At 48.4% G+C, this 23457-nt stretch overlaps 1 protein-coding gene across 3 annotated transcripts in view; it reads right to left on the reverse strand.

Moving 5' to 3' along the window:
• Positions 1-448: 448 nt before the first annotated feature.
• The window catches only part of C5AR1 (complement C5a receptor 1), a 44893-nt gene continuing 21884 nt past the window's right edge, over positions 449-23457 (reverse strand). The window contains exons 1-3 of one of the 3 annotated variants that reach the window (XM_025424519.3): positions 16908-16973; positions 5829-6008; positions 449-3326 (exon numbers count right to left, since the gene is read on the reverse strand). In XM_025424519.3, coding sequence (XP_025280304.3) covers positions 2271-3326; positions 5829-5867 — 1095 coding nt within the window. In that variant the 5' untranslated portion in view covers positions 5868-6008; positions 16908-16973 and the 3' untranslated portion in view covers positions 449-2270. Of the gene's footprint in view, positions 3327-5828; positions 6009-16907; positions 17065-23457 lie in introns of those variants that run through there. The other 2 variants (XM_025424520.3, XM_049109118.1) reach the window with 2 other exon arrangements.

A 23457-nucleotide genomic window follows, 5' to 3' on the forward strand; every position in this document is an offset into this window, starting at 1 on the left:
ATAAATATAATTATACAACATATAGCATTGTTATTCATATAATACATAATTGTATAATATATAATATTCATATAATTAATATATCATCGCTATAATTGTTGTTAACATGACATTATTATATCATAAAATATATTACTATGACTTCATCTGTTTCCTTTTAGTTTTTTTAAGTTTATTTATTTAAGTAATAGAGACTACTGATGCGGGGCTCGAACTCATAACCCCTAGATCAAGAGTCTCACTCCACCGACTGAGTCAGCCAGGTGCTCATGGTTCTCCTTAATTTTTCAGTGTGGCAACTAGTAAATTGAAAACTACCAAAAAAAAAAAAAAAAGAAAAAAAAGAAAACTACCATGCAGCTCAATCATTTTTCTGCTGGGTGGTGCTGGTCTGTACAATATTTCTAGTCAATCCACACAAATGAATGCATACACGAAACAAACAAAATTTTCTATTTATTTGAAAAAAAAGATTTTATTTATTTGAGAGAGACAAAGTGAGAGAGAGAGATCACAAGCAGAGGGGAAGGGCAGAGGGAAAAGCAGACTCCCCACTGAGCAGGGAGCCCGACACGGGGCTCAATCCAGGACCCTGAGATCATGACCTGAGCCGAAGGCAGACGCTTAACTGACTGAGCCACCCAAGTGCCCACAGAAATGTTTTAAAATTGATTACAAATAACACATTACAATGTTTATTTTTTTATTTTCATTATTCAAGTGCTGAAAACTACTTTTTTCTTTTTTTTTTTAAGATTTATCTATTTATTTGAGAGAGAGAGGAGAGAGCACGTGAGCAGGAGGAGGAGCAGTGGGGGAGAGAGAGAGGATCTCCAGCAGACTCCACTCTGAGTGCAGACACCCCCCAAAAGCAGGGCTTGATCCCAGAATCCTGACTGAGATCATGGCCTGAGCCAAAATCAAGTTGGTCACTTAACCGACTGAGTCACCTCAGTCACCCCCAGACTAGTTTTTAAGCCAAAAGTTTACACGATTGATAGAGCATTCCTTTGAAAGGGCAAAATATGGAGAGCAGAATGGTGGTTGCCAGGGGTCCAGGACAAGGCTGGGAGGATGGAGGGACATGGGCCATCACGAGGGATCCCAGTGGTAATGGAAATGTCCTACACCCCCAGGGTAACAATGGCAACATCCTAGCCATGATCTTGCAACATCATTTTGCAAGAGGTCCCTATAGTGCAGCAGGTCAGGGGCACACAGGATCCCTCTGTATCTACAGTGACATTAAAATTTTCTTTCTTTCTAAAAAAGAAAAAAGTTTTTCTTTTTTCTTTTTCTTTTTCTTTCTTTTTCTTTTCTTTTCTTTTTTTTTTTTTTTTTTGAGACATACACACAAAACAGCAGTTTACAAAGTCAAAAGTCAAATTTCCCCATGAGCGCCTTCCCCCGAGGTGCCTAACCAATGTTTCCCAGCCTCTCCCTTCGGCACTCCGTCCTCACACTTGCTTTTTGCCAAATCCATTGAACATCTTTTTACTGAATATGTTTTCTCAAAACCCGATTAGTAAGACCTTCACTTACTATTTTTTTTTTTAAATCAACTCACTTAGAAAAGCTTAGCCAAAAAAAAAAAAAAAAAGAAAAAGAAAAGAAAAGCTTAGCCAGTGAATTTTGCTTTGTCTGTCACAAGAATACTTTTTGAGATGCTCCTTAGGTTTTTTTTCCCCCAGGTCTCTGTAAAATAAACACGTCACCATTTTTTTAAAGGTTAGACTGTTTCTTTCTTTTTCTTTAAGATTGTATTCATTCATTTTTTTAAATATTTCTATTTATTTATTCATGAGAGACACAGAGAGAGATGCAGAGACACAGGCAGACAGAGAAGCAGGCTCCCTGCGGGGAGCCCGACGCAGGACTCGAACCCAGGACCCTGGGATCATGACCTGAGCCTAAGGCAGATGCTTAACCGAGCCACCCAGGCACCCCAAGGTTAGAATGTTCCTATTTGTCTCTTTTCTATGTATCGACTGTGTCCCATGCACAATCTCCACCTGCAGCAGACATAGGGCTATTCGGGAGGTGCTCCGAGTAATCCTGGTTTCTGCTTGTTTCCCAAAGTCCTCAGATGGAAAAGGAAAGTTGAGGGTCCCAGAGGGACGCGTTCATCCTGGAAGTGAGGGAGGACGGGTGCGGGGAAGAAGGAAGGAATGGAGGGGAGTTCGCTCGCAGGCCAGCTCCCCACCAGGGGCTGGGTTAAAATCAGCAGAGGGGGAAGGGACAGGTGGGAGGGGGAAGCCGGGAGGCCTCCCTCACACCCCCTGGCTCTTCTGCGCTGGGGTGTCCACCGTGGAGAGCGTGATAGACTTGCTGTCCCGGCCCACGGACTCCTCGGCCAGCACCTGCCGGAGCCTGGCGGGCAGCGACTTGAGGAAGCGGCTGTGGAACCCCTGGGCGGCCACCACGTAGATGATGGGGTTTATGCAGCAGTTGATGTAAGCCACGGCCACGCACAGCGAGTCCAGGCGGGACACGCGTCTGAAGCTTTCCGAGTGCTTGTAGAACAAAGCCATCATCATCCCCGTCACCTGGTAGGGCAGCCAGAGGACAAAGAAGCTGACCACCACGGCCACCACCACCTTGAGCGTCTTGGTGGAGCGGGTGGCCTTCCGGCTCCAGGTCCGAATCAGGAGGAAGGTGTAGCAGATGCTCAGTATCACCAGCGGCCCCAGGAAGCCCATGAGCAGCCGGAGGATGGCCACGCCCCTCTCCACCAGGACCCCGACCCCGCTGTAGTCCACGCCGCACGTCATCCAGAACGGAAAGTACTCCGTGTGCACCCCGCGGAAGATGAACGAGGGTACGGTCAGCAGCAGGGCCACGGCCCAGGCCACGCTGCAGGCCGCCCAGGCCAGCTGGGGCCCTCGGTAGTTCTGGCACCAGATGGGATTAAACACCAAGACAAAGCGGTCGGCGCTGATGGTGGTCAGGAGCAAGATGCTGGCGTACATGTTGAGCAGGATGAGCGAGGGCAGGATGCGGCAGGCAGCGTTGCCAAAGGGCCAGTAGCCCTGCTGGACGACGGACGAAAACAGGATGGGCAGCGCCAGGCAGGACAGGAGATCGGCCACCGCCAGGTTGAGAAACCAGATGGCATTGATGGTTCGCCGGACCTCGAAGCCCGTCACCCAGACCACCAGGAAGTTGCCTGGCACCCCCACCAGAAAGACCATCACGAAGATTACCAGGGCGATCATATCCGGGACCGACAGCTTGGGGGTGTTGAGAGACTCATCCACAAATATGTTGGGGTCCAGGGTGGCAGTGCCATAGTCGGGGTACTCGGGGGTGCTGAAATTCATGGAGGCCTGGGGGGAATCAGAGAGGCAGGAAGAGGATGAGTTGCAAACAGGTGCCAGGGGCCCATGGGAGCTACTCGTCTTGAAGCCCATCACTTTGCTTCTCTGATCCCAGGTCTCTTCCCAGGAAAATGGGGAGATCAAGGGCTGAGAGCTGGCTGGGGTGTCATACCACATATAAAATTGGAAAACCCTTCGATGCTGATTAGTCTCCCTGCCACCCTACCACTGCCACCTGATGTCCCTGGACATCTCTATGACCTAGCAGCCAAACGGTTAAAACCTAGTCCTGCTGCAGTGTTGTGGTCACTGTGCATTCTGACTGGACGGTACCCATGACACACTGCTTCTTAGCTATTTTTAATGTCACCAACAAACTGAGATGATATTACCAGGTAGTTACCCCACTGCACCCCCCCCCCACCATCATCCTCTTTGGCTGCCTTCCACCTACTGAGGCTCTGAGCTCTATCTGGGAGTGGCTCCCCGGAGAAGGCAGTGGCTTGGCAGCATCTCACATACTCGGGCACAACATTAAGTGAGGAGGCGGAGAACCAAAAAGCCTCAGGCAGGGGCCCCGGGTGACTCAGTTGGTTGAGCATCTGCCTTCAGCTCTTAGCTCATGATCCTGGGGTCCTGGGATCAAGTCCCACATCAGGGTCCCTACTCAGGAGAGAGTCTGCTTCTCCCTCTCCCTCTGCCCCTTCCCCTGCTCTCTCTCTTTCACTCTCTCTCAAATAAATAAAATCTTAAAAAAAAAAAAACCCTTTAGGGACGCCTGGGTGGCTCAGTGGTTGAGCATCTGCCTTTGGCTCAGGGCGTGATCCCGGGGTCCCAGGATGGAGTCCCGTATCGGGCTCCCAGCATGCAGCCTGCTTCTCCCTCTGCCTGTGTCTCTGCCTCTCTCTCTCTCTCTTTGTCTCTTATGAATAAATAAATAAAATATTTTTTAAAAACCTTTTAAAAACCCTTCAGTCATCAAGAAATAATATCTTGATACAATATTTTAAAGAACCAAAATCAATGCTCCCAAATATACCCATGGTGGAAAAAACATCCAGATTTTAAATGAAGACAGACGGCTTTGGTTGTTTGTCTTATGACCCTGCATGATTGTGCAGTGGGAACTGTCCAAACAGACCAGAGTTTGCATTCCCAGCTGGATGGGTCTTCGCAGGTTGACGATGACATGCAAACGTATCAGACAATGCGAGGCTTTATGTATAGTCATGATGCTGGGGCTTGGGGTTTCTTTTTTTTTTTTTTTTTAATTTTAATTTATTTATGATAGTCACACAGAGAGAGAGAGAGAGAGGCAGAGACACACAGGAAGAGGGAGAAGCAGGCTCCATGCACCGGGAGCCCGACGTGGGACTCGATCCCGGGTCTCCAGGACCGCGCCCCGGGCCAAAGGCAGGCGCCAAACCGCTGCGCCACCCAGGGATCCCCAGAGGTTTCATTTTCTTTTGTTTTGTTTCGGGGGGGTTGAGTAGAGCTTTATTTTTTCTGTTTGGTTCAAACTATGGGAGGATATTTTTCTAAGTGTAGAGGGGCACACATGTGTCCTTCAGCTTAGGATTCCCAGATGGCACAGCACTAGGTCTCAACTGTTCTACTCAAAGCCTGCAAGTGTCGTTACTGCTGTATGCCTCTGTTGCTTTCCTGGTTGACCCCTAGCCGTTCATCAGCTCTAGCTCTAAAACCTCAGTCTCAGGACGCCTGGGTGGCTCAGTGGTTGGGCATCTGCCTTCAGCTCAGGGTGTGAGCCCGGGATCTGGGATCAAGTCCCGAATCAGGCTCTCTGTGGGGGCCTGCCTATGTCTCTGCCTCTCTCTCTCTGTGTGTGTGTGTGTGTGTGTCTCCCATGAATATATAAATAAACCTTTAAAAATAAATAAAACTGCAGAGGGAAAATATTTGGTGACAGACCAGGAGGAAGAATGAGAAATGGGAAGAAGAAATAGATTTCTGCCTTGCTGGAGGGAAGGTAGAAGGGATGAAAGGAACAGAGAAGGCTGAGTTCAAGGACATTGAGGACCTTAGCACCCAGATTATGGTCTCCAATGACCATCTGCCATTCAAAGAAACCAGGGCTGATTTCTGTTCTGGGACAGGAAAAATACAAGACGAGCCTAGAACATCTCATACTAAAGAGTAAAGAAACTTTAGTATAATTAAGGGGAATCCAAAGTCAATGTGGGAAACCTTCCTTCAGAGAAAAACCTAAGAATAATATCTGCAGAAGGAACTTCAGAATTCAGGAAATAATGGGTCTGGATGGTGAACAACATCTGATAAAACCATCGGGTGAAAGGCAGATGGGAACTTTACAATAAATAGGCTGGACTCATAGCCCAAACTGGCCAATCCACCTCAGCATCCAAAGAGGGACAATCGGATATTCTGTTCTTTCGGATGTGAGGCATTGGAAAGAACACAGCACCACCTATGAAGTAATTCTTGCCAAATAAATAATTGTGAGTCTAATCAAGGTTCTAGATCAAAAGTTACCAGTCTTGGGGCGCCTGGGTGGCTCAGCCAGTTGAGCATCTGATTCTTGGTTTCGGCTCAGGTGGTGGTCTCAGGGTCGTGGGATGGACCCCCATGTCGGACTCTGCACAGGGTGTGGAGCCTGCTTGGGATTCTCTCTCTCTCCCTCTGCTCCTCCTTCCACTCTCTCATGCTCTCTCTCTCTCAAAAAAACAAAAACAAAAACTACCAGTCCACAGGAAAAGCAGGGGAGAGAGGAACATGACAAATAACACCACAGGCACAAGATCAGCCCAGTCAGACCACAGGAAACCCTACAGGACAAATAGTCTGTTTTCTCCCACAGATAAATGGCATTGGGAAGGAAAGAAGAAAGAAAAGAAGAAAGAAAGAAAGAAAGAAAGAAAGAAAGAAAGAAAGAAAGAAAGAAAGAAAGAAAGAAAGAAAGAGGAAAGGAAAACGTCACTGATTAAAAGAGATTTAGAGGGATCCCTGGGTGGCGCAGCGGTTTGGCGCCTGCCTTTGGCCCAGGGCGCGATCCTGGAGACCCGGGATCGAGTCCCACGTTGGGCTCCCGGTGCATGGAGCCTGCTTCTCCCTCTGCCTGTGTCTCTGCCTCTCTCTCACTCTCTCTCTGTGTGACTATCATAAATTAAAAAAAAAAAAAAAAAGATTTAGAGGCGTATCAAGCAAAGGTAACACAGAGACCTCATTTGGATCCTGATTGGAAGAATCAATTGCAAAATCAGACATTTTTTTTTTTTATGATAGTCACAGAGAGAGAGAGAGAGGCACAGAGACACAGGCAGAGGGAGAAGCAGGCTCCATGCACCGGGAGCCCGACGTGGGATTCGATCCCGGGTCTCCAGGATTGCGCCCTGGGCCAAAGGCAGGCGCCAAACCGCTGCGCCACCCAGGGATCCCAAAATCAGACATTTTTGAGACAATCCAGGACACTCAAAAATGAAGTGGGGTATTTGACAATAGTAAGGAATCAGTGCTAATTTTATTGAGTGTGATGTGGTTTTGTATTCATGTTTTTAAAAAAAAGGAGCAAGGGGCACCTGGGTGGCTCAGTGGTTGAGCGTCTGCCTTTGGCTCAGGTCATGATCCTGGGGTCCTGGGATCGAGTCCCACATCGAGCTCTCCGCAGGGAGCCTGCTTCTCTCTCTGCCTGTGTCTCTGCCTCTCTGTGTGTGTCTCTCATGTATAAATAAGTAAAATCTTTAAAAAAATAAAATAAGGGGATCCCTGGGTGGCACAGCCGTTTGGCGCCTGCCTTTGGCCCAGGGCGCGATCCTGGAGACCCGGGATCGAGTACCACATCGGGCTCCCGGTGCATGGAGCCTGCTTCTCCCTCTGACTGTGTCTCTGCCTCTCTCTCTCTCACTGTGTGCCTATCATAAATAAATTAAAAAATAAATAAATAAATAAATAAATAAAAATAAAAAAATAAAATAAAATCTTTTTAAAAATTTAAAGGAGTGGGAAGGCTGTTTCTGATAAAGGTAAATAGCAAGTGAAATAGGATGTTTTGGATTTACTTTAAAATACTCCAATAGTGGAGTGCTTGGCTGGCTCAGTGGGTAGAGCATGCAACTCTTGATCTCAGGGTTGTAAGTTTGAGCCCCTTGATGGGTGTAGAAGTTATTTTATAACCATTTTAAAAACTTTTTATTTTCTTTTTTAAAGAGGGGGTGTGCCCACACGCATGCACATGAACAGAGGTTGGGGGAGAGGGGCAGAGGGAGAGGAAGAGAGAGAAAATCCCAAGCAGGCTACTCACCCAGCTTGGAACCCTACACAGGGCCTAATCTCTCGACCCTGAGATCACGACCTGAGCCAAAATCCAGAGTCCCATGTTTAACTGACTGAGCCGCCCAGGTGCCCCCCCCCCCCAAAATTTAAAGACCTTAAAATTTTTTTTCAAAAACAAAATAAAATAGAACACTCCAACAAAAGAAATAGCTGGGAGACAGGAGACAGGAGACAGGAGGGGAGAGGAAGGCCATGGGTGACGAAGAACAGCAAAATATTGTTGAAGCAGGGTGATGGGGACACCAGGGTTCCCAGTACCATTCTCTCTACTTCTGTATGTTTGAAGTTCTCCATAATAAAATAACACGAAGAGCAGAGGGGTCCTGAGCTTCCTCCCAAGCAGACTGGCTGGGAGGACCATGGCCCCCAAGACAGAAGGCGTCTGGGAGTAGCAGCTGAGCTGGAGAGAGCCTTGTAGGCAAGTCCATGTCCCAGAGGCACCAGCCACAGCAGACGAATCCCCGTGGCACGATCACACCAAAGCATCCAGATTGAATACAGCACTTAGGACATGTGCCCGACACGGCATTAGCTCTTCCAGTCCTGCCCACGACACTAAAAGTTGGTCCTATTAATATGCCCACTTCTTTTTTTTTAAGATTTTATTTATTTATTCATGAGAGACACAGAGAGAGAGAGAGAGGCAGAGACACAGGCAGGGGGAGAAGCAGGCTCCATGCTGGGAGCTCCATGCGGGACTTGATCCCGGGACCCCAGGATCATGACCTGGGCCAAAGGCAGAAGCTCAACTGCTGAGCCACCCAGGCACCCCATACACCCACTTTCTTGATGAGGAGACAGAGGCACAGGAAGGTAGATAGCCTGTTCCAGGTCAGGAATTCACACCTGGGTAGGCTGGCACGCAAACCCAGGCAGGCTGCGCCCGGCTATTTCCGAGTGGGGCTGTGGACGGAGGGGGAACCCTACAGTGGCGAGCTCTGTGACCCCTAGAGCTAGCACATCCCCGAAGGCCACTTTGTCACCAACCCAGGCAAAGGAGACAGAGAGGAAGAGAAATGATCATTACAGAAATCTTTGGAGCCAGACAGCACACCACCCTGCGGATTATATAAGACGACAACTGTGACAACTGCTCGGACACCCGGCCGAGTGCCTGGCTCGCAGCGCAGGACAAGAAAGGACAACCAATAGGATCAGTTTCTCGATATTGTGATTATGGACGAGCTCAGAGCTTTCTCCTAAGCCACTCCGTTTTATCTTAGTCCCTTTATGTTGTCCCAAGGTGGGCCAGGCTGGTGGCCCCGGGCTTCCTGCAGGTAGAGCCATATCCGTGATCACATCACTCAAAGGGGGAATGTCCCTGTCAGCCGATGACGGGATGATTGGGGTGGGGTCCAGCCAAGCCCTAAGAGATGATTCAGCCATAAAAAGGAATGAGGTGAGCTGCAGTGTGTACTTCTTTTGATGATGTTCTAGAAACAGAGGACATGGCTGAGTCACAGAGTGAACGTACTACAAATGCTACTGCATCATACATGTGAAAATGATGAATTCGATGTTATGTGAATTTTACATAAAAAAAAAAATGCAGGATGCCTGGGTGGCTCAGGGGTTGAGCATCTGCCTTTGGCTCAGGGCGTGATCCTGGGGTCGTGGGACTGAGTCCCGCATCGGGCTCCCCACGGGTAGCCTGCTTCTCCCTCTGCTTATGTCTGTCTCTCATGAATAAATAATAACAATTATTATTTATTAGTATTAATAGTATTACTAATAAATAATAATAATAATTAATAAAATCTTAGTAAAAAACGCCAGTGTCACGAAGCCAAGGGAGGGGTAAGGGATTGTTCCCCATTGAATGGGGACCACACAGGCAGGACAACCAAATGGGATGTGACATCCTGGGCTGGAGTCCAGAGCTGGAGACACCTATTCACCGCAAAGGGCGTACCCGAACATCTGAGCAAGTTTGCATATGGTCTGTAGCCTAGACAATAACGTCCCACCAAATGTTACTTTTCTTTTCTTTTAAGATTTTATTTATTCATTAGACACACACAGAGAGAGAAAGAGAGAGAGAGGCAGAGACACAGGAAGAGGCAGAGGGAGAAGCAGGCTCCATGCAGGGAGCCCGATGTGGGACTCGATCCCGAGTCTCCAGGATCAGGTCCTGGGCCGAAGGCGGCGCTAAACCATGAGCCACCCAGGCTGCCCCAACAGCGATAACTGCTCTGCTCAGGCTGGTGATGCTCCTTGTTCTTAAGGAATAAACGCTAAAGTATTTAAGGGCCAGAGGGCGTGATGCCTACAGCTTACTCTCAGATTGCTCAGGAAAACAGATGATAGATAGAGATCGATAGATAGTCAGATGATTGATAAAGCAAATTTGGAGACTCTGGGTAAAGAGTATATGGGAGTACTTTGTTAGTCTTCCAATGTTTCTGTAAGTGTGAAAATTTTTCAAAATAGAAAATTCAAATTGTTGAAATACTTCTATTGGTGAAGAGCCCCTGCCGGGAGCCTGACCCCTGCCATCACCCCCACCCCCACCCTCTGCACCCTGGCTTCTTCCCATTTCTTCTGGGACCCACCTGCCCCATCCCTCCACTCCCCCACTCCATCCCCATGCTCCAGTTACTAAAGAGTTAATGCCAGGCCCAGCAGGAGGCCCTAGCCCAGCTCCCCGGGCCTCTGTACCTTAGTGGTTGCTCAATATTGTGAGTGTCTGCCCTGGATGCAGTAAAGGAAGCTTTTGCTGCTGGTTCCATGAACTCCCAACCCTCCTTGGCTGCAGAGTGACTCAAACTCCAAAAAGGGAGTGTTCATCCCCACTGACAAAGCTCCTTCCTGGCCTGAGCTCATGGGGGCCCCTTGCCTTTCACTGACTTCATGAGGGCAGAAAAAAAAATGCTGATTCTAACACCCTGTGGCTTTCAGGATCCTCCAGTGCAAGAGGCTTGAAAAGTTCTGCCCTTGCAGCATCCCTAAAAGGATGGGAAATAACTGGAGTGTCCAGCAAGAGGGGATTGACTAAATTACTTGATGGCACATTTGCAACAACAAAATGCTATGCAACTATCTGAAAGAATGGGATGTTTATGAACCAATGTGAAAGGAGCTCTGAGATCTAGGGGAACATATAAAAGCAAGGATGGGAGCCTGGAGGGCGTTGCCCAGCTGGCTCAGTGGGGAGTGCAACTCCTGATCTCCGGATTGTGGCTTTGAGCCCCACATTGTGTGGAGATGACTTAAAACCACAAGAAGGGACGCCTGGTGGCTTGGCGGCGGCGGCGGTTAAGTGTCTGCTTTCTGCACGAATGATCCCAGGGGTCCTGGGATGGAGCCCAGCGTAGGCCTTCCCACTCAGCAGGGAGTCTGCTTTCCCCTGACCCATGCGCTCCCTCTCTCTCTCTTTCTCTCTCAAAATAAATAAATAAATAAAATCTTTAAAAATATACTGTAAATAAAATAAAATCTTAAAAAAATAATAACAAGCAAGGACCAGATGGTGTATAAAGCAGCCTACCTACAAAAGAAGACTCTCCCTCCCTCCCTCCCTCTCTCTCTCTCTCTCCCTCCCTCCTTTCCTCCTCTGTATCTCTGTCTCTACTTCTAGCCTGTACCTGTCTCTCTCTCCAGAGCAGCTCTAGAAGTAGACAGAGGAAGCTTGTACCAGCGGTTGCGCTGGGCAGAGGGCATGGGGGTGGGGGCTGGGTTGTAGGGGGTGGGGGTGGGAGTGGGGGTGGGGGGCAGATATTGAAAGGAAGCATTTCACGGTATATGTCTATATTTTTCTTCCTCTTATATGAGGAACCATACCAGTGAGTGCACTGCCCATTCCAAGAAACAGATACTATAAAGACAAATAGAAAAGAATTTGCAGTTCCCCACCTCTAGGACAAGTCTAAGCAGATTTCTTTATCGCACTAATGTCAACCGCCTGGGGGACAGTTCCTGACCCACCTGGCACCTGCTGGTCTACAAGGAGAGACAAACAGACCGCCAAGTGGGGAGGACTCAAGTGTTTGATAGAGAGCCCAGCCCAGTGTGGGGGGAGGACGGGCTGCAGCCCCATCCAATAGAACTTTCTGCACTGCCGGTTCGTCTTTGACGGTGGCCACCAGCCATATGTGGCTCTGTGCCTGAGGAACTGAATTTTCAATTGTGTCAGTTTATTTTTTTTTTAAGTTTTTACTTATTCATTCATTAGAGACACAGAGAGAGACGCAGAGACATAGGCAGAGGGAGAAGCAGCCTCCCTGCAGGGAGCCCGATGTGGGGCTCGATCCCGTGACCCCAGGATCACATCTTGGGCTGAAGGCAGACACTCAACCGCTGAGCCACCCGGGTGCCCCTCAATTATGTCAGTTTAAGTACACTTCCATAACCACATGTGGCTAGGGGCTGCCCAATCACGGGTCTGGGGGTCCGAAGGGGCCACTCAGCGCCAGGCACTGTTTTAAGCCCTTCCCACGTGTTAGTTCACTAATTAACTAATAAGTCCTTAAGTCCCAGCAACCAGAAGGGTGGGATACTATCGTTCCTAAGTTCAGAAGCCTGGCTTTCTTTTTTTTTTTCCCCAAGATTTTCTTTTTAAGTAACCTCTAACTCCCAACGTGGAGCTCAAACCCACGATCCTGTGATCAAGAGCCACACACTGTACCAATGAAGCCACCCAAGTGACTGTCACGGGCCCACTTTAAGAGCCCTTGTCTACTGTGGGCAGGAAGGGCTCCGGGGCAGAATCTGGGAAGAAGAGGAGAGTGGAAGTGTCCAGGTGAGGTGAGCAGCAGTGGTGGCTTGCACCAGCGTGGTGGCCGTGAGGAGATACAAACGGATCACAGCACAGGGTGAAGGAGAAGACACAGTACTTCTAAGAAAAGCAATCATAGGGCGCCCGGGTGGCTCAGGGATTGGGCGTCTGCCTTCGGCTCAGAGAGTGATCCCAGGGTCCTGGGACCGAGTCCTGCGTTGGGCTCCCTGAATGGAGCCTGCTTCTCCCTCTGCCCGTGTCTCTGTCTCTCTCTGTCTCTCATGAATAAATAAATAAAATCTTAAAAAAAAAAAAAAGATTAGCAATATAATCATCAAGCTCTGTTCTAAGCCCTTTGCCTGTGTTAGCTCCTTGAATCCACAGAGAGAGCAACCCTATGAGAGTTGCAACACCCATTTCACAGATGGAAAAAACTATAGCTACCCTTAGAGCTTAAGATTGCTTCCCAAGTCCTCCCCGCAGGTAGCCAGTGGCAGAGGGAGGAGAGAACTTCTGAGAGCTCGAGCCCTCTCTGAGTGGGTTGGGAGTGGGGGCGTGCATTCAAAGCCAAAGCCATACGGAGAGAGCCAGGGAAGAGGCTACCACCAGAAAATAAAAGAAAGCCAGCGGGTGGCCAAGACCAGGTTGGAAGATCCACCCATAGTCATGTTAAAGATGTTGTATTTGATCCATGGGAGCCATGGGTGGTCTTTGAGCCGTAGAGGGACTAGATTTGTTTCAGTTAGGGTTAGGGTGAGGGTGAGGGTCAGGGTTAGGGTGAGGGTTAGAGTGAGGGTTAGGGTTAGGGTGAAGGTGAGGGTTAGGGTGAGGGTGAGGGTTAGGTTAGAAAGATCCTCTGGTGGTAAGATGAGAGGCGTGACTTGGACATGGTGGTGCAGCTGGTGCGTGGTAAGCCAGGCCCCGCGCCCTCGCCGCTCTCTCTGGCCCCTGGTAGGGGAAGTCCTGCCAACTGTGCCCACATTAAAGTGGAAAGAACAGGGCTGCCCGAGTGGCTCAGTGGTTTAGCGCTGCCTTCAGCCCAGGGCCTGATTCTGGAGACCGGGGATCGAGTCCCACGTCAGGCTCCCTGGGTGGAGCCTGCTTCTCCCTCTGCCTCTGTCTCTGCCTCTCTCTCTGTATCTCTCATGAATAAATAAAATATTTTAAAAAATAAAGTGGAAAGAACAGACCCACTTAGGAATGCTGTCAGAGCCCATAAGTACCCAGAAGGCAAGGTCTGCTCCTCTGACCCCCCCCCACCCCTTCCTGCTCCTCCATCCACACATCTCTAAATAGCGCACCCACAGAACCACCCGGAGCTATTGGAGGTTGGAGCCTCTGAGAAATAGGATATGAGAATTAGGGCAGGCATCTTGACTCAGATTGATTTTCTTGAATCGCATGACCTCTGTGACCCCAAAACACTTACATTTTTTTTAAAACCCATAAAAAACACAAGCTTCCAGATCCTCTGAGGTTGCACTGAACTGCAACCTCGTGGGCTGGCAAAAATAAAAAAGCATGATGTGACCGTGCAGATGAGGGTTCAGGCAAACCCTCTCATGCGCCGCAGATGGGAAACATTCGTTGATATATTTCTGGCAAGATCCATTAAAATTCAATGGACACAGTCTTTGCGGTTCTGGAAACCCAGACTTGGAGCCAAAGATGTTAACTTTGGTTTGTTGTTGTTGTTGTTTTTAATATTTTATTCATTTATTCATGAGAGACACACAGAAAGAGGCAGACACAGGCAGAGGGAGAAGCAGGCTCCATGCAGAGAGCCTGATGCGGGACTCGAACCTGGGACCCTGGGATCACGACCTGAGCTGAAAGCAGATGCTCAACCACTGAGCCACCAGGCATCCCTTAATTTTGGTTTTAAAGACAAAATATGGGGGATCCCTGGGTGGCGCAGTGGTTTAGCGCCTGCCTTTGGCCCAGGGCGCGATCCTGGAGACCCGGGATCGAGTCCCACGTCGGGCTCCCTGCATGGAGCCTGCTTCTCCCTCTGCCTATGTCTCTGCCTCTCTCTCTCTCTCTGTGTGTGACTATCATGAATAAATAAATAAAATCTTTAAAGATAATAATAATAAATAAAGACAAAATATGGGGGCAGCCCGGGTGGCTCAGCAGTTTAGCGCCGCCTTCGGCCCAGGGTGTGATCCTGGGGTCCCGGGATCAAGTCCCATATCGGGCTCCCTGGGTGGAGCCTGCTTCTCCCTCTGCTTGTGTCTCTGCCTCTTTCTCTGCATCCCTCTGTGTCTCTCATGGATAAATAAATAAAATCTTTAAAAAAATAAAAAAGACAAAATATGGGATGAGCACTGGGTGTTCTACCAAATGTTGGCAAATTGAATTTATTTATTTATTTTTATTTATTTTTAATTTTTTATTTATCTATTTATTTTTTAAAGATTTTATTTATTTATTCATGAGAGACACAGTGACAGAGAGAGGCAGAGACACAGGCAGAGGGAGAAGCAGGCTCTACGCAGGGAGCCTGATGTGGGACTTGATCCCAGGACTCCAGGATGATGCTCTGGGCCAAAGGCAGGCGCTAAACCATTGAGCCACCCAGGGATCCCCAGCAAATTGAATTTAAATAAAAATTTTTGTTAAAGCATCCAACTATTACAGTGGGGGAATAATGGGTAATTATACTTTGTCTATTTTTCCATATTTTCAAAATTTTACAAAATAAAAGTTTTCATCATTATAAAAAAAAAAATAAAGACAAGATATGGAAAACAACCAAAATCTCCATTGAGAGGGAGTGGACCCTCACGGTAGACTATTACGAAGCTGATAAAAAAAAGAAGGAGGGGGATCCCTGGGTGGCTCAGCGGTTTAGCGCCTGCCTTCGGCCCAGGGTGTGATCCTGGGGACCCAGGATCGAGTCCTACATCGGGCTCCCTGCAGGGAGCCTGCTTCTCCCTCTGCCTGTGTCTCTGCCTCTCTCTCTCTCTCTCTCTCTGTGTCCCTCATGAATAAATAAATAAAACCTTAAAAAAAAAAAAAAGAAAGAAAGAAGGAAGGAAGGAATTCCCTTGAAATACACAGGGATTAGAACAGTTGGGTGGCTCAGCAGGGAGGCATGGAGCCTGCTTCTCCCTCTGCCTATGTCTCTGCCTCTCTCTCTCTCTCTGTGTGTGTCTCTCATGAATAAATAAAATCTTTTAAAAACAAAAACAAATAATACATCCCACGCAGATGTAAATGTAAAGAGCAGAGCACAGGGCTGGGCATGCAGTAAGCGCTCAATAAATACTGGTTAATAATACTCTACGTTATTCATGAAGAAAGCAAGATGTAGGCTAATGTGTAGACTGTACTTCTATTTGCAAAGGGGAGAAAGGACATAGATATGTCACATGCATTGAGCGCCAACTGTATGCCATGCTGTAAGAGCCTTCCGTGTGTTATTTAATTCTCTCAATGATCTTAAGATGTGGGATCTAATTCTGTCAGATTGTTACCCAACCTCCCATCTTCAACATAAAGAGAAGGAAGCCCAGAAAAGCCGAGCCTCCTCATCTATGACACAGGAGAGGCAGGATTTGAAGCTTATTTCAATTTGCCCCATGTCAAACTACTCCCTGCACATCTGACCTTGAGCACCAGCAGACCGTTTCTGGAAGCATCCAACACACACTTGTGCCCAAAGTTGCCTCCAGGGGCTGTGGCAAGGAGCCCGAGGCCCCAGGGCTGGGTGGGGAGAGCGACTTTTCACTGAATACCCTTCGGCATTTGGGACCATCTGATGGAAAGGAAAAGAAGTCGAAGCCAAATAGTTGGCGTCTCAAAGTCCTGTGGGTCCCGGCCAGGTCTCAAAAACGGGTGAGGCAATGCCAAGCCCCTCCCTGGGCAGCTAATGTGTCCTCCGTTTCCTCTTTCAAAAAAGATGAAGCAAGACAAAAACGTCTAGCGAGGCAGGTACCAAATCACAGCCGTGCCTCTCTCGAACCCAGACCTGGGGGCACAGGTGTGCACGGGGGTCCCTCCCTGAGCCCAGACACAGTCTCCCTCTGACCCCCAGAGAATCCGTGGGGGCAGCCTGGGTCTGCCACCAACCACTGAGGGACCCGGGCCATCTGTGCTCCTGCCTGGGTCTCAGTTTCCCTGTCTGTACGGTTTAGAACATCTGAATGTCCCAGGGAGTCCCTATCTTTCTCCCAAGCCGGCTCCTTGCAGCCCCCGGACCTTGGCTCCTGCCGTTCTGCTGCCTGCTGCCAGAAAGACCTCTCCTGGATCTGACCGTTTGAGGAAGGGTGTCATCTAATCAGACCCAACACACGGGTTTCCTGCCCTGGGGACCTTTGGGATCCCAGCCGGATGGCATTGCTGCGACTCTATAATCCCTTGACCACCTTCCTTCTTAGCTGCATCCGCCCCCCACCAGGTCCAGAGGGGAGGGTCGGAGGGGAGGAGGGGGAGAAGTGGAGGTGGAGAGATTAAGGAGGAAAGGGGGAAAGAGTTGGAAGGGGAGAGGTGGGCAGGAGAGGGACCAGCAAGGAGTGAGAGGAGGGAGATGATGCCTGGGCCCCCCATCCCTCTGGGGAACTCACCATGTTCAGGTCTCCCGGGATCCCCGCTGATCAAAGGTCCCTCCTGCCCACACACTGTGGTTTTTAAGCCCCAGGGGAGGGTGCAAATCGCAGGAGGAAATGACCAGCCTTCCCCCTGTGGGGCTCTCATTGGTCTGCGTACTGGGCACCCCATCTGGGGCTGCTTCCGTGGGGCACTCGCTCAGAGAGCGCTCTCAACACCTCCTTCCAGTCAGAGGAGGGAGGCTGGGCTTGCAAAACTGTGGAAGTCCCTGGCCCGAGGAGGGTGGAATCCAGATAGAAGAGCCCCCACCTCATCCTGTTCTAGGCTCGGCACCTCTCTTGGGCTCAGTTTCCCCACTTGGGACTTTCTAGGGGCCCCAGCAGCTGCAGGAAAGCTCAGAGATCCAGCTGGCTCAGACTCCCTCTGGGGTTCTGGGGAGCAGGGATTTGAGCCCCAGCCTCCCGGCCAGGTTGCCCTGAAACCCAGAGAAGCAAAACAGGTGTGCGGAGGTGGCCCAGCCGCAGGGACCAGGGACCGTTAAATCAATCCTCCTTCCTTGGGTTTTGAAGTTGGCACCCCCTGAGCCACAAGCATCCCTTCCGGCTTCATTCTGAGTTCTCTCGAGACATGTTGGAGCCTGGGGCTAGGAAGGATCCTATATTTATTTGTTTGCTGTGGCTGCTGTAACAAAATGCCACAAATGGAGTGGTTTAAAACACCAGAAGCAGGGGGTGCCTGGCTGGCTCAGCTGGTAGAGCTATGCGACTCTTGATCTCTGGGTCACGGGTTGGAGCCTCACATCTGGCAAGGAGTTGACCTATAAACAAACACAAACAAGTAAACAAACCCAGAAATGTATCCTTTCCCAGATTTGAAGCCAGGGGTCCGAAATGAAGGTGACAGTAGGACCGTGCTCCCCACAGGCACTAGAGGGGAATCAGTTCCTGCTCCTTCCAGCTTCCTGTGACCCCCAGCATTCCTTGGCTTGTGCGGTCACTCCAATTTCTGCCTCTGTGGTCACATCTTCCTCTCTCCTACTGTGTGTCCCCAACTCCCTCTGCTTCTTCCATATAAGGATCTTGTGATTCTATTTTAGGTCCCCCTGGATAATAAAGCATAACTTCCCATTTCAAGATCCTTAACAGAAATGCAAAGTCCCTTTTACAAATAAAGTCAAGCAGTGGGTTCTAGGAATTAGGGTGTGGACACCATCAGAAACCTTTTTTCTTTTCTTTAAGATTTTATTTATTTACTCATGAGAGACAGAGAGGCAGAGACACAGGCAGAGGGAGAAGCAGGCTCCCTAGGGGGAGCTGGATGCGGGACTAGATCCCAGGACCCCGGGATCATGACCTGAGCCCAAGGCAGATGCTCAAACACCGAGTCACCCAGGCGCACCCATCGGGAACCTTTCTTAGCCTACCGCGAGGAGCATGGTTGTCAATGAGCACAGAGACAGGCTGGTTTTTCCTGTGCTCCGCCAGCAGCTCCGGAGTATAGCACCCAGGTCTTTCCTTCCACAAACATCATTTTCTACAGCACCCTTCAACCTTGCAAACATCTAGCTTTCTTTTCGCGACAAAGGTAATCCATGAGCACTGCAAATATCTGAATAAAGCAGAAATGCACTACGTCTACCAAAATTTTTTTTAAAAACTAAAAAGTGACCAATCTCCATTCCAGCCTTCTGAAACTCCTATGGAGTTTGGAGTGTGTTCAGCTAGACTTTTACAAGGGTGATATCTGCGTTTGGGGACAGACACGCGGGGGCACAATGTTTCACAAGTTGTGATCGCTGCTAAATGGATTTAGAGGGTAAATTTGTGAGGATTTGGTGCTGGTTGAGAGGCGGTGTTGTTATACTGACTCTGACCTCAAGGCGGCGCTCAGCTAGGAGAAACCCTGAAAGCCAGGCCACACCCCCTTGATGTTTTTTAAATTTTTATTTTTTGGATTTTGAACGAAAGTTGTGTATTGTCTTAAATTATGGGTTCTTTTATTTTTAAGATTTTATTTATTGATTTATTTATTGATTTATTTATTGATTTATTTGAGAAAGAGAGAGTGCAAGCCAGGGGGAGGGGCAGAGGGAGATGGAGAAGCAGGCTCCCCGCTGAGCAGGGAGCTCCACCAGGGGCTCAATCCCAGGACTCTAGAATCATGACCTGAGCTGAAGGCAGATGCTTAACCGCTTGAGCCACCCAGGCACCCCAGATCATAGCTTCTTAATGTTTGCTATGCCTTGGTGAAATTATGAACTTCTCAGAATTTTTTTTTTTTACAACTTTTTATTTTGACGTAATTCCCGACTTACATTGGAAGCTGGCAAGAAGAGTAAAACCAACTCCTGTACGCCCCTGACACAGACTCACTCATTGTTGCATTTGTCCCATGTGCTTTATTTAGTATGCTCCCACTATATGCTTGGGGGTTGGGGGGTAGGTGGGTAATCACTCAGAGTTGTCTAGAAAAACAGAACGGGGCACCTGGTTGGCTTACTTGTTTAAGCATCTGCCTTGGGCTCAAGTCATGATCTCAGGTCCTGAATCCAGCCCCTCATCAGGCTCCCTGCTCAGTGGGGAATCTGCTCCTCCCTCTCCCTCTGCCCTTACTCATGCTTCCTCTCTCTCTCTCAAATAAATAAATGAAATCTTGAAAGAAGAGAAGAGAAGAGAAAAGAAGAATAACAGAAACAATAGGATAAAGAGGGGCCCTTGGCTGGCTTGGTGGGTGGAGCATGTGACTCTTCATCTTGAGGCTGTGAGTTCGAGCCTCTGGTTGGGTGTATTTAAAAAAATAAAATCTTTAAAAAAGAGTAGGATGGGGATCCCTGGGTGGCTCAGTAGTTTAGTGGCCCCCTTTGGACCAGGGCATGATCCCAGAGTCCCAGGTCAGGTCTTGCATCAGGCTCCCTGCATGGAGCCTGCTTCTCCCTCTGCCTGTGTCTCTGCCTCTCTCCCTCTCTCTCTCTCTCTCTCTGTCTCTCTCTCTCTCATGAATAAATAAAATCTTTAAAAATATAAATAAATAAATAAATAAATAAATAAATAAATAAATAAATAAGAGTAGGATGGGGGTGGTGCCTGGATGGGTCAGTTGGTTAAGCACTAACTCTTGATTTTCATTCAGGTCTTGATCTCAGGGTTATGGGATCCAGCCACACCTTGGGCTCTGGGCTCAGTGTAGAGTCTGCTTGTGTGTGTAAATGAATGAATGAATGAATGAATGAATGAATGAATGAATAAATAAAATTTTAAAGATAAGAAAGGGGGCAGCCCAGGTGGTTCAGCGGTTTAGCGCCACCTTTGACCAGGGGCGGGATCCTGGAGACCCCAGATCAAGTCCCTCATCGGGCTCCCTGCATGGAGCCTGCTTCTCCTTCTGCCTGTGTCTCTGCCTCTCTCTCTCTCTCTCCCTCTCTTTCTCTCTGTCTCTCATGAATAAATAAATAAAATCTTTTAAAAAGAAGAAGAAAGAAAGAGAGAGAGAGAGGGAGGGAGGGAGGAAGGAAGGAAGAGAGAGAGAGATAAGAAAGGCTCCTGGGTGGCTCAGTTGGTTAAGCAGCTCTTGATTTCAGCTCAGGTCATGATCTCAGGGTCCTGAGATGTAGCCCTGCATCCAGCTCTGTGCTCAGCGGAGAGTCTGCTGGAGATTGTCTGTCTGAAAAAAATAAACAAATATGTTTTTAAAAATAGGATAAAAAACAAGGGGAGAGGAAGGAAGGGATTTGTCTTAATAAACTGGCTCATGCAATTGTGGGGGCTGGCAAGCCTTGGGAAACTGACACCAAAGGTCTATATTTACATCTCCGTGTCCTATCTTTGCATTTTTCCCCAGAGTCCCGTGGGCGTAGCTGGAAATCCCATGCCTCTTGACCACAGTGCAAGCAGGAAATGTAATACTGATATCATCCTCAGTCGTCTTGCAAATTTTTCCAGTTGTTCCAATAAGGTGATTATCAGTTTTGCTTTTCGAATAATGTTTTTATAAATACATTTTAAAATACCTTTTTTCCCCCCATTTTGACCGCGTAGTAAGTCCATTCTTAGCTTGCAACTTGTTTATTTATTCATTTCTCTATTGGTGGAATTAGGTAGTTTCCAACACTTTTATTCATACCACAATGTGCACCCTCACACACACATCCTGGTGCCTGCATACAGGCATTTTTTAAAAGATCTTATTTATTATTTATTTGAGAGAGAGAAAACAAGCAGGAGGGAGGGGCTGAGGGAGGGGGAGAAGCAGATTCCCTGCTGAGCAGGGAACCGCTCAATCCCGGGACCCTGACTGAGGTCATGACTTGAGCCGAAGCAGCCGCTTCAGCGCCTGAGCCCCCCAGGTACCCCCATACAAATATTTCTTTTTTTTTTTCATACAAATATTTCTTGCACATAACCCTCCACAAGTGGAAACACAGGACAGAGGGGGCGTACAGCATTCTCAATGTCCGTGTTTCTCCAACCTCCTCCTCCAGACCCAGACCCGTGCTGTCCTCTGCAGCGGCCTCCAGTCACATGCACCTGCCTGCTGAGTAACTGAAATGTGGGGAGTATGAACTGAGGTGTGCCGTGAGTGTAACACACACCCCAGATTTCAGACTTACTGTAAAAAAATAAAAATTAAAGATTGTAAAAGGTCTCGATATTTTTTTAAAGATTTTATTTATTTATTCAAAGACACAGAGAGAGAGAGGCAGAGACACAGGGAGAGGGAGAAGCAGGCTCCACGCGGGGAGCCCGATGTGGGACTCCATCCGGGGTCTCCAGGACCACACCCGAGGCTGCAGGCGGCGCCAAACCGCTGCGCCACCGGGGCTGCCCGGTCTCAATATTTTTAACATTGCATTACATGCTAAAATAATATTTCGGGGATACCTGGGTGGCTCAGTCAGTTGAGCATCTGCTTTCAGCTTAGGTCATGAGCCCAAGGTCCTGAGATTGAGCCCTGTATCAGGCTCTCTGCTCAGCAGGGGGTCTGCTTCTCCCCTTCCCCTCCCTTTCCCCTCTCCCTCCCCCTGTTCATGCCCCCCCATCTCTCTCTCAAATAAATAAATAAAATATTTTTTAAAATAAAATAAAATACACTCTATACCTGATGTGGGGCTTGAATTCACAACTCTGAGGTCAAGTCACATGCTTTACTGACTGAGTCAGCCAGGCACCTCTCTCTTTTTTTGGGGTGGGGAGGAGGAGAGAGAGAATCCCAAGCAGGCTCCATGTGCAGTATGGAGCCAAGGTGGGGCTGGATCCCACAACTCCAAGATCATGTCTGGAACTGAAATCAAGAATTGGACACTCAACCGACTGAGCCACCCAGGCGCCCCTCAGCACCTCTCTTAACACATCTTAACAGGGAAGGGGTAAAGAATTAGGGACACGGTCGACCAGTCCTTTCAAGGTGAGACTCTGATGCAGCACACTTTCTTCCTACTCAATAACCCATTGGCTGGAATGCAGTCAGATGGCCACACCTGTTACAAGGGATGCTAGGAAAATCAGCTGTGAGCCAAGTGTCCCCTGCATCTTGCTAAAACTCCCTTCCAGTGGATGAATGGGAAAATACATTCTAGAAGACAATTAGAAGTCAGTTACTGGGACGCCTGGGTGGCTCAGCGGTTGAGCGTCTGCCTTTGGCCCAGGGCATGATCCTGGAGACTCGGGATCCAGTCCCACATCAGGCTCCCTGCATGGAGCCTGCTTCTCCCTCTGCCTGTGTCTCTGTGTCTCTCATGAATAAATAAATAAAATCTTAAAAAGAATAAAGAAGTCAGTTACAATCAGCATTCAGAAGGGCAGCTTTAATTTTAAATATGATGGGCTTATTTACTATTGCTAAAATAAAAAACCTAGCCGAGGATGGGAGTCCTCTGGGTCTCCATTAAGTCCATGGGAAGATCATGTGAACCTTGATTTCCCAGTCATGAGTTCAAGCCCCATGTAGAGTGCACAGATTACTAAAAAAATTAAAAATTAAAATTAAATAAACTTTAAAAGAAAATAAATCTAGCAGAGGAAAATGTGTGAGAGAAGGATGAGCTCAGTGATTTTCTTCTGGTTGGCCAAAAAAAATTCACACTTAACTATGTATTCCAGAAAACAAGGATGTCAATTCAGATCAGGGCCATGTACTAGTAAAGCCACACAACTGCCAGATGCAGGAACAGCCCACAAGGCTGGCCTCACTTCTGATTCTGGAAACTGTTGTCCTCATAGCTACCATTTGTGACATGGAAAGGAGAGAGACTATAGTCCACCAAAGGAAGAGATGGACTCTTGGGGCAGAGACCAGGAGAGCTCTGTACTCAGTTTCTCCTTATCCTCCTCGCACAGAGACATGGACAGCTCTTTCTCTGCAATAGCGTTGACAATACAGATGGAGCATCATCTACCAGGACTTACCCAGGCTCTAATGTCCAGCCTATGCTGGGCCTTGGTCACATAGACCTGGTTGGTCACCAACATGGCTGATCTGAGTCTCCAGCCCCTCTGGAGTCTAGCTGATTGATACCACAAGACCCAACCCCCCCACACACCTTAAATCACACTGATAGACTATTGGGAGTAG

This window comes from Canis lupus, chromosome 1 (assembly GCF_003254725.2).
Source record: "Canis lupus dingo isolate Sandy chromosome 1, ASM325472v2, whole genome shotgun sequence".
NCBI classification, from domain to species: Eukaryota; Metazoa; Chordata; class Mammalia; order Carnivora; family Canidae; genus Canis; species Canis lupus.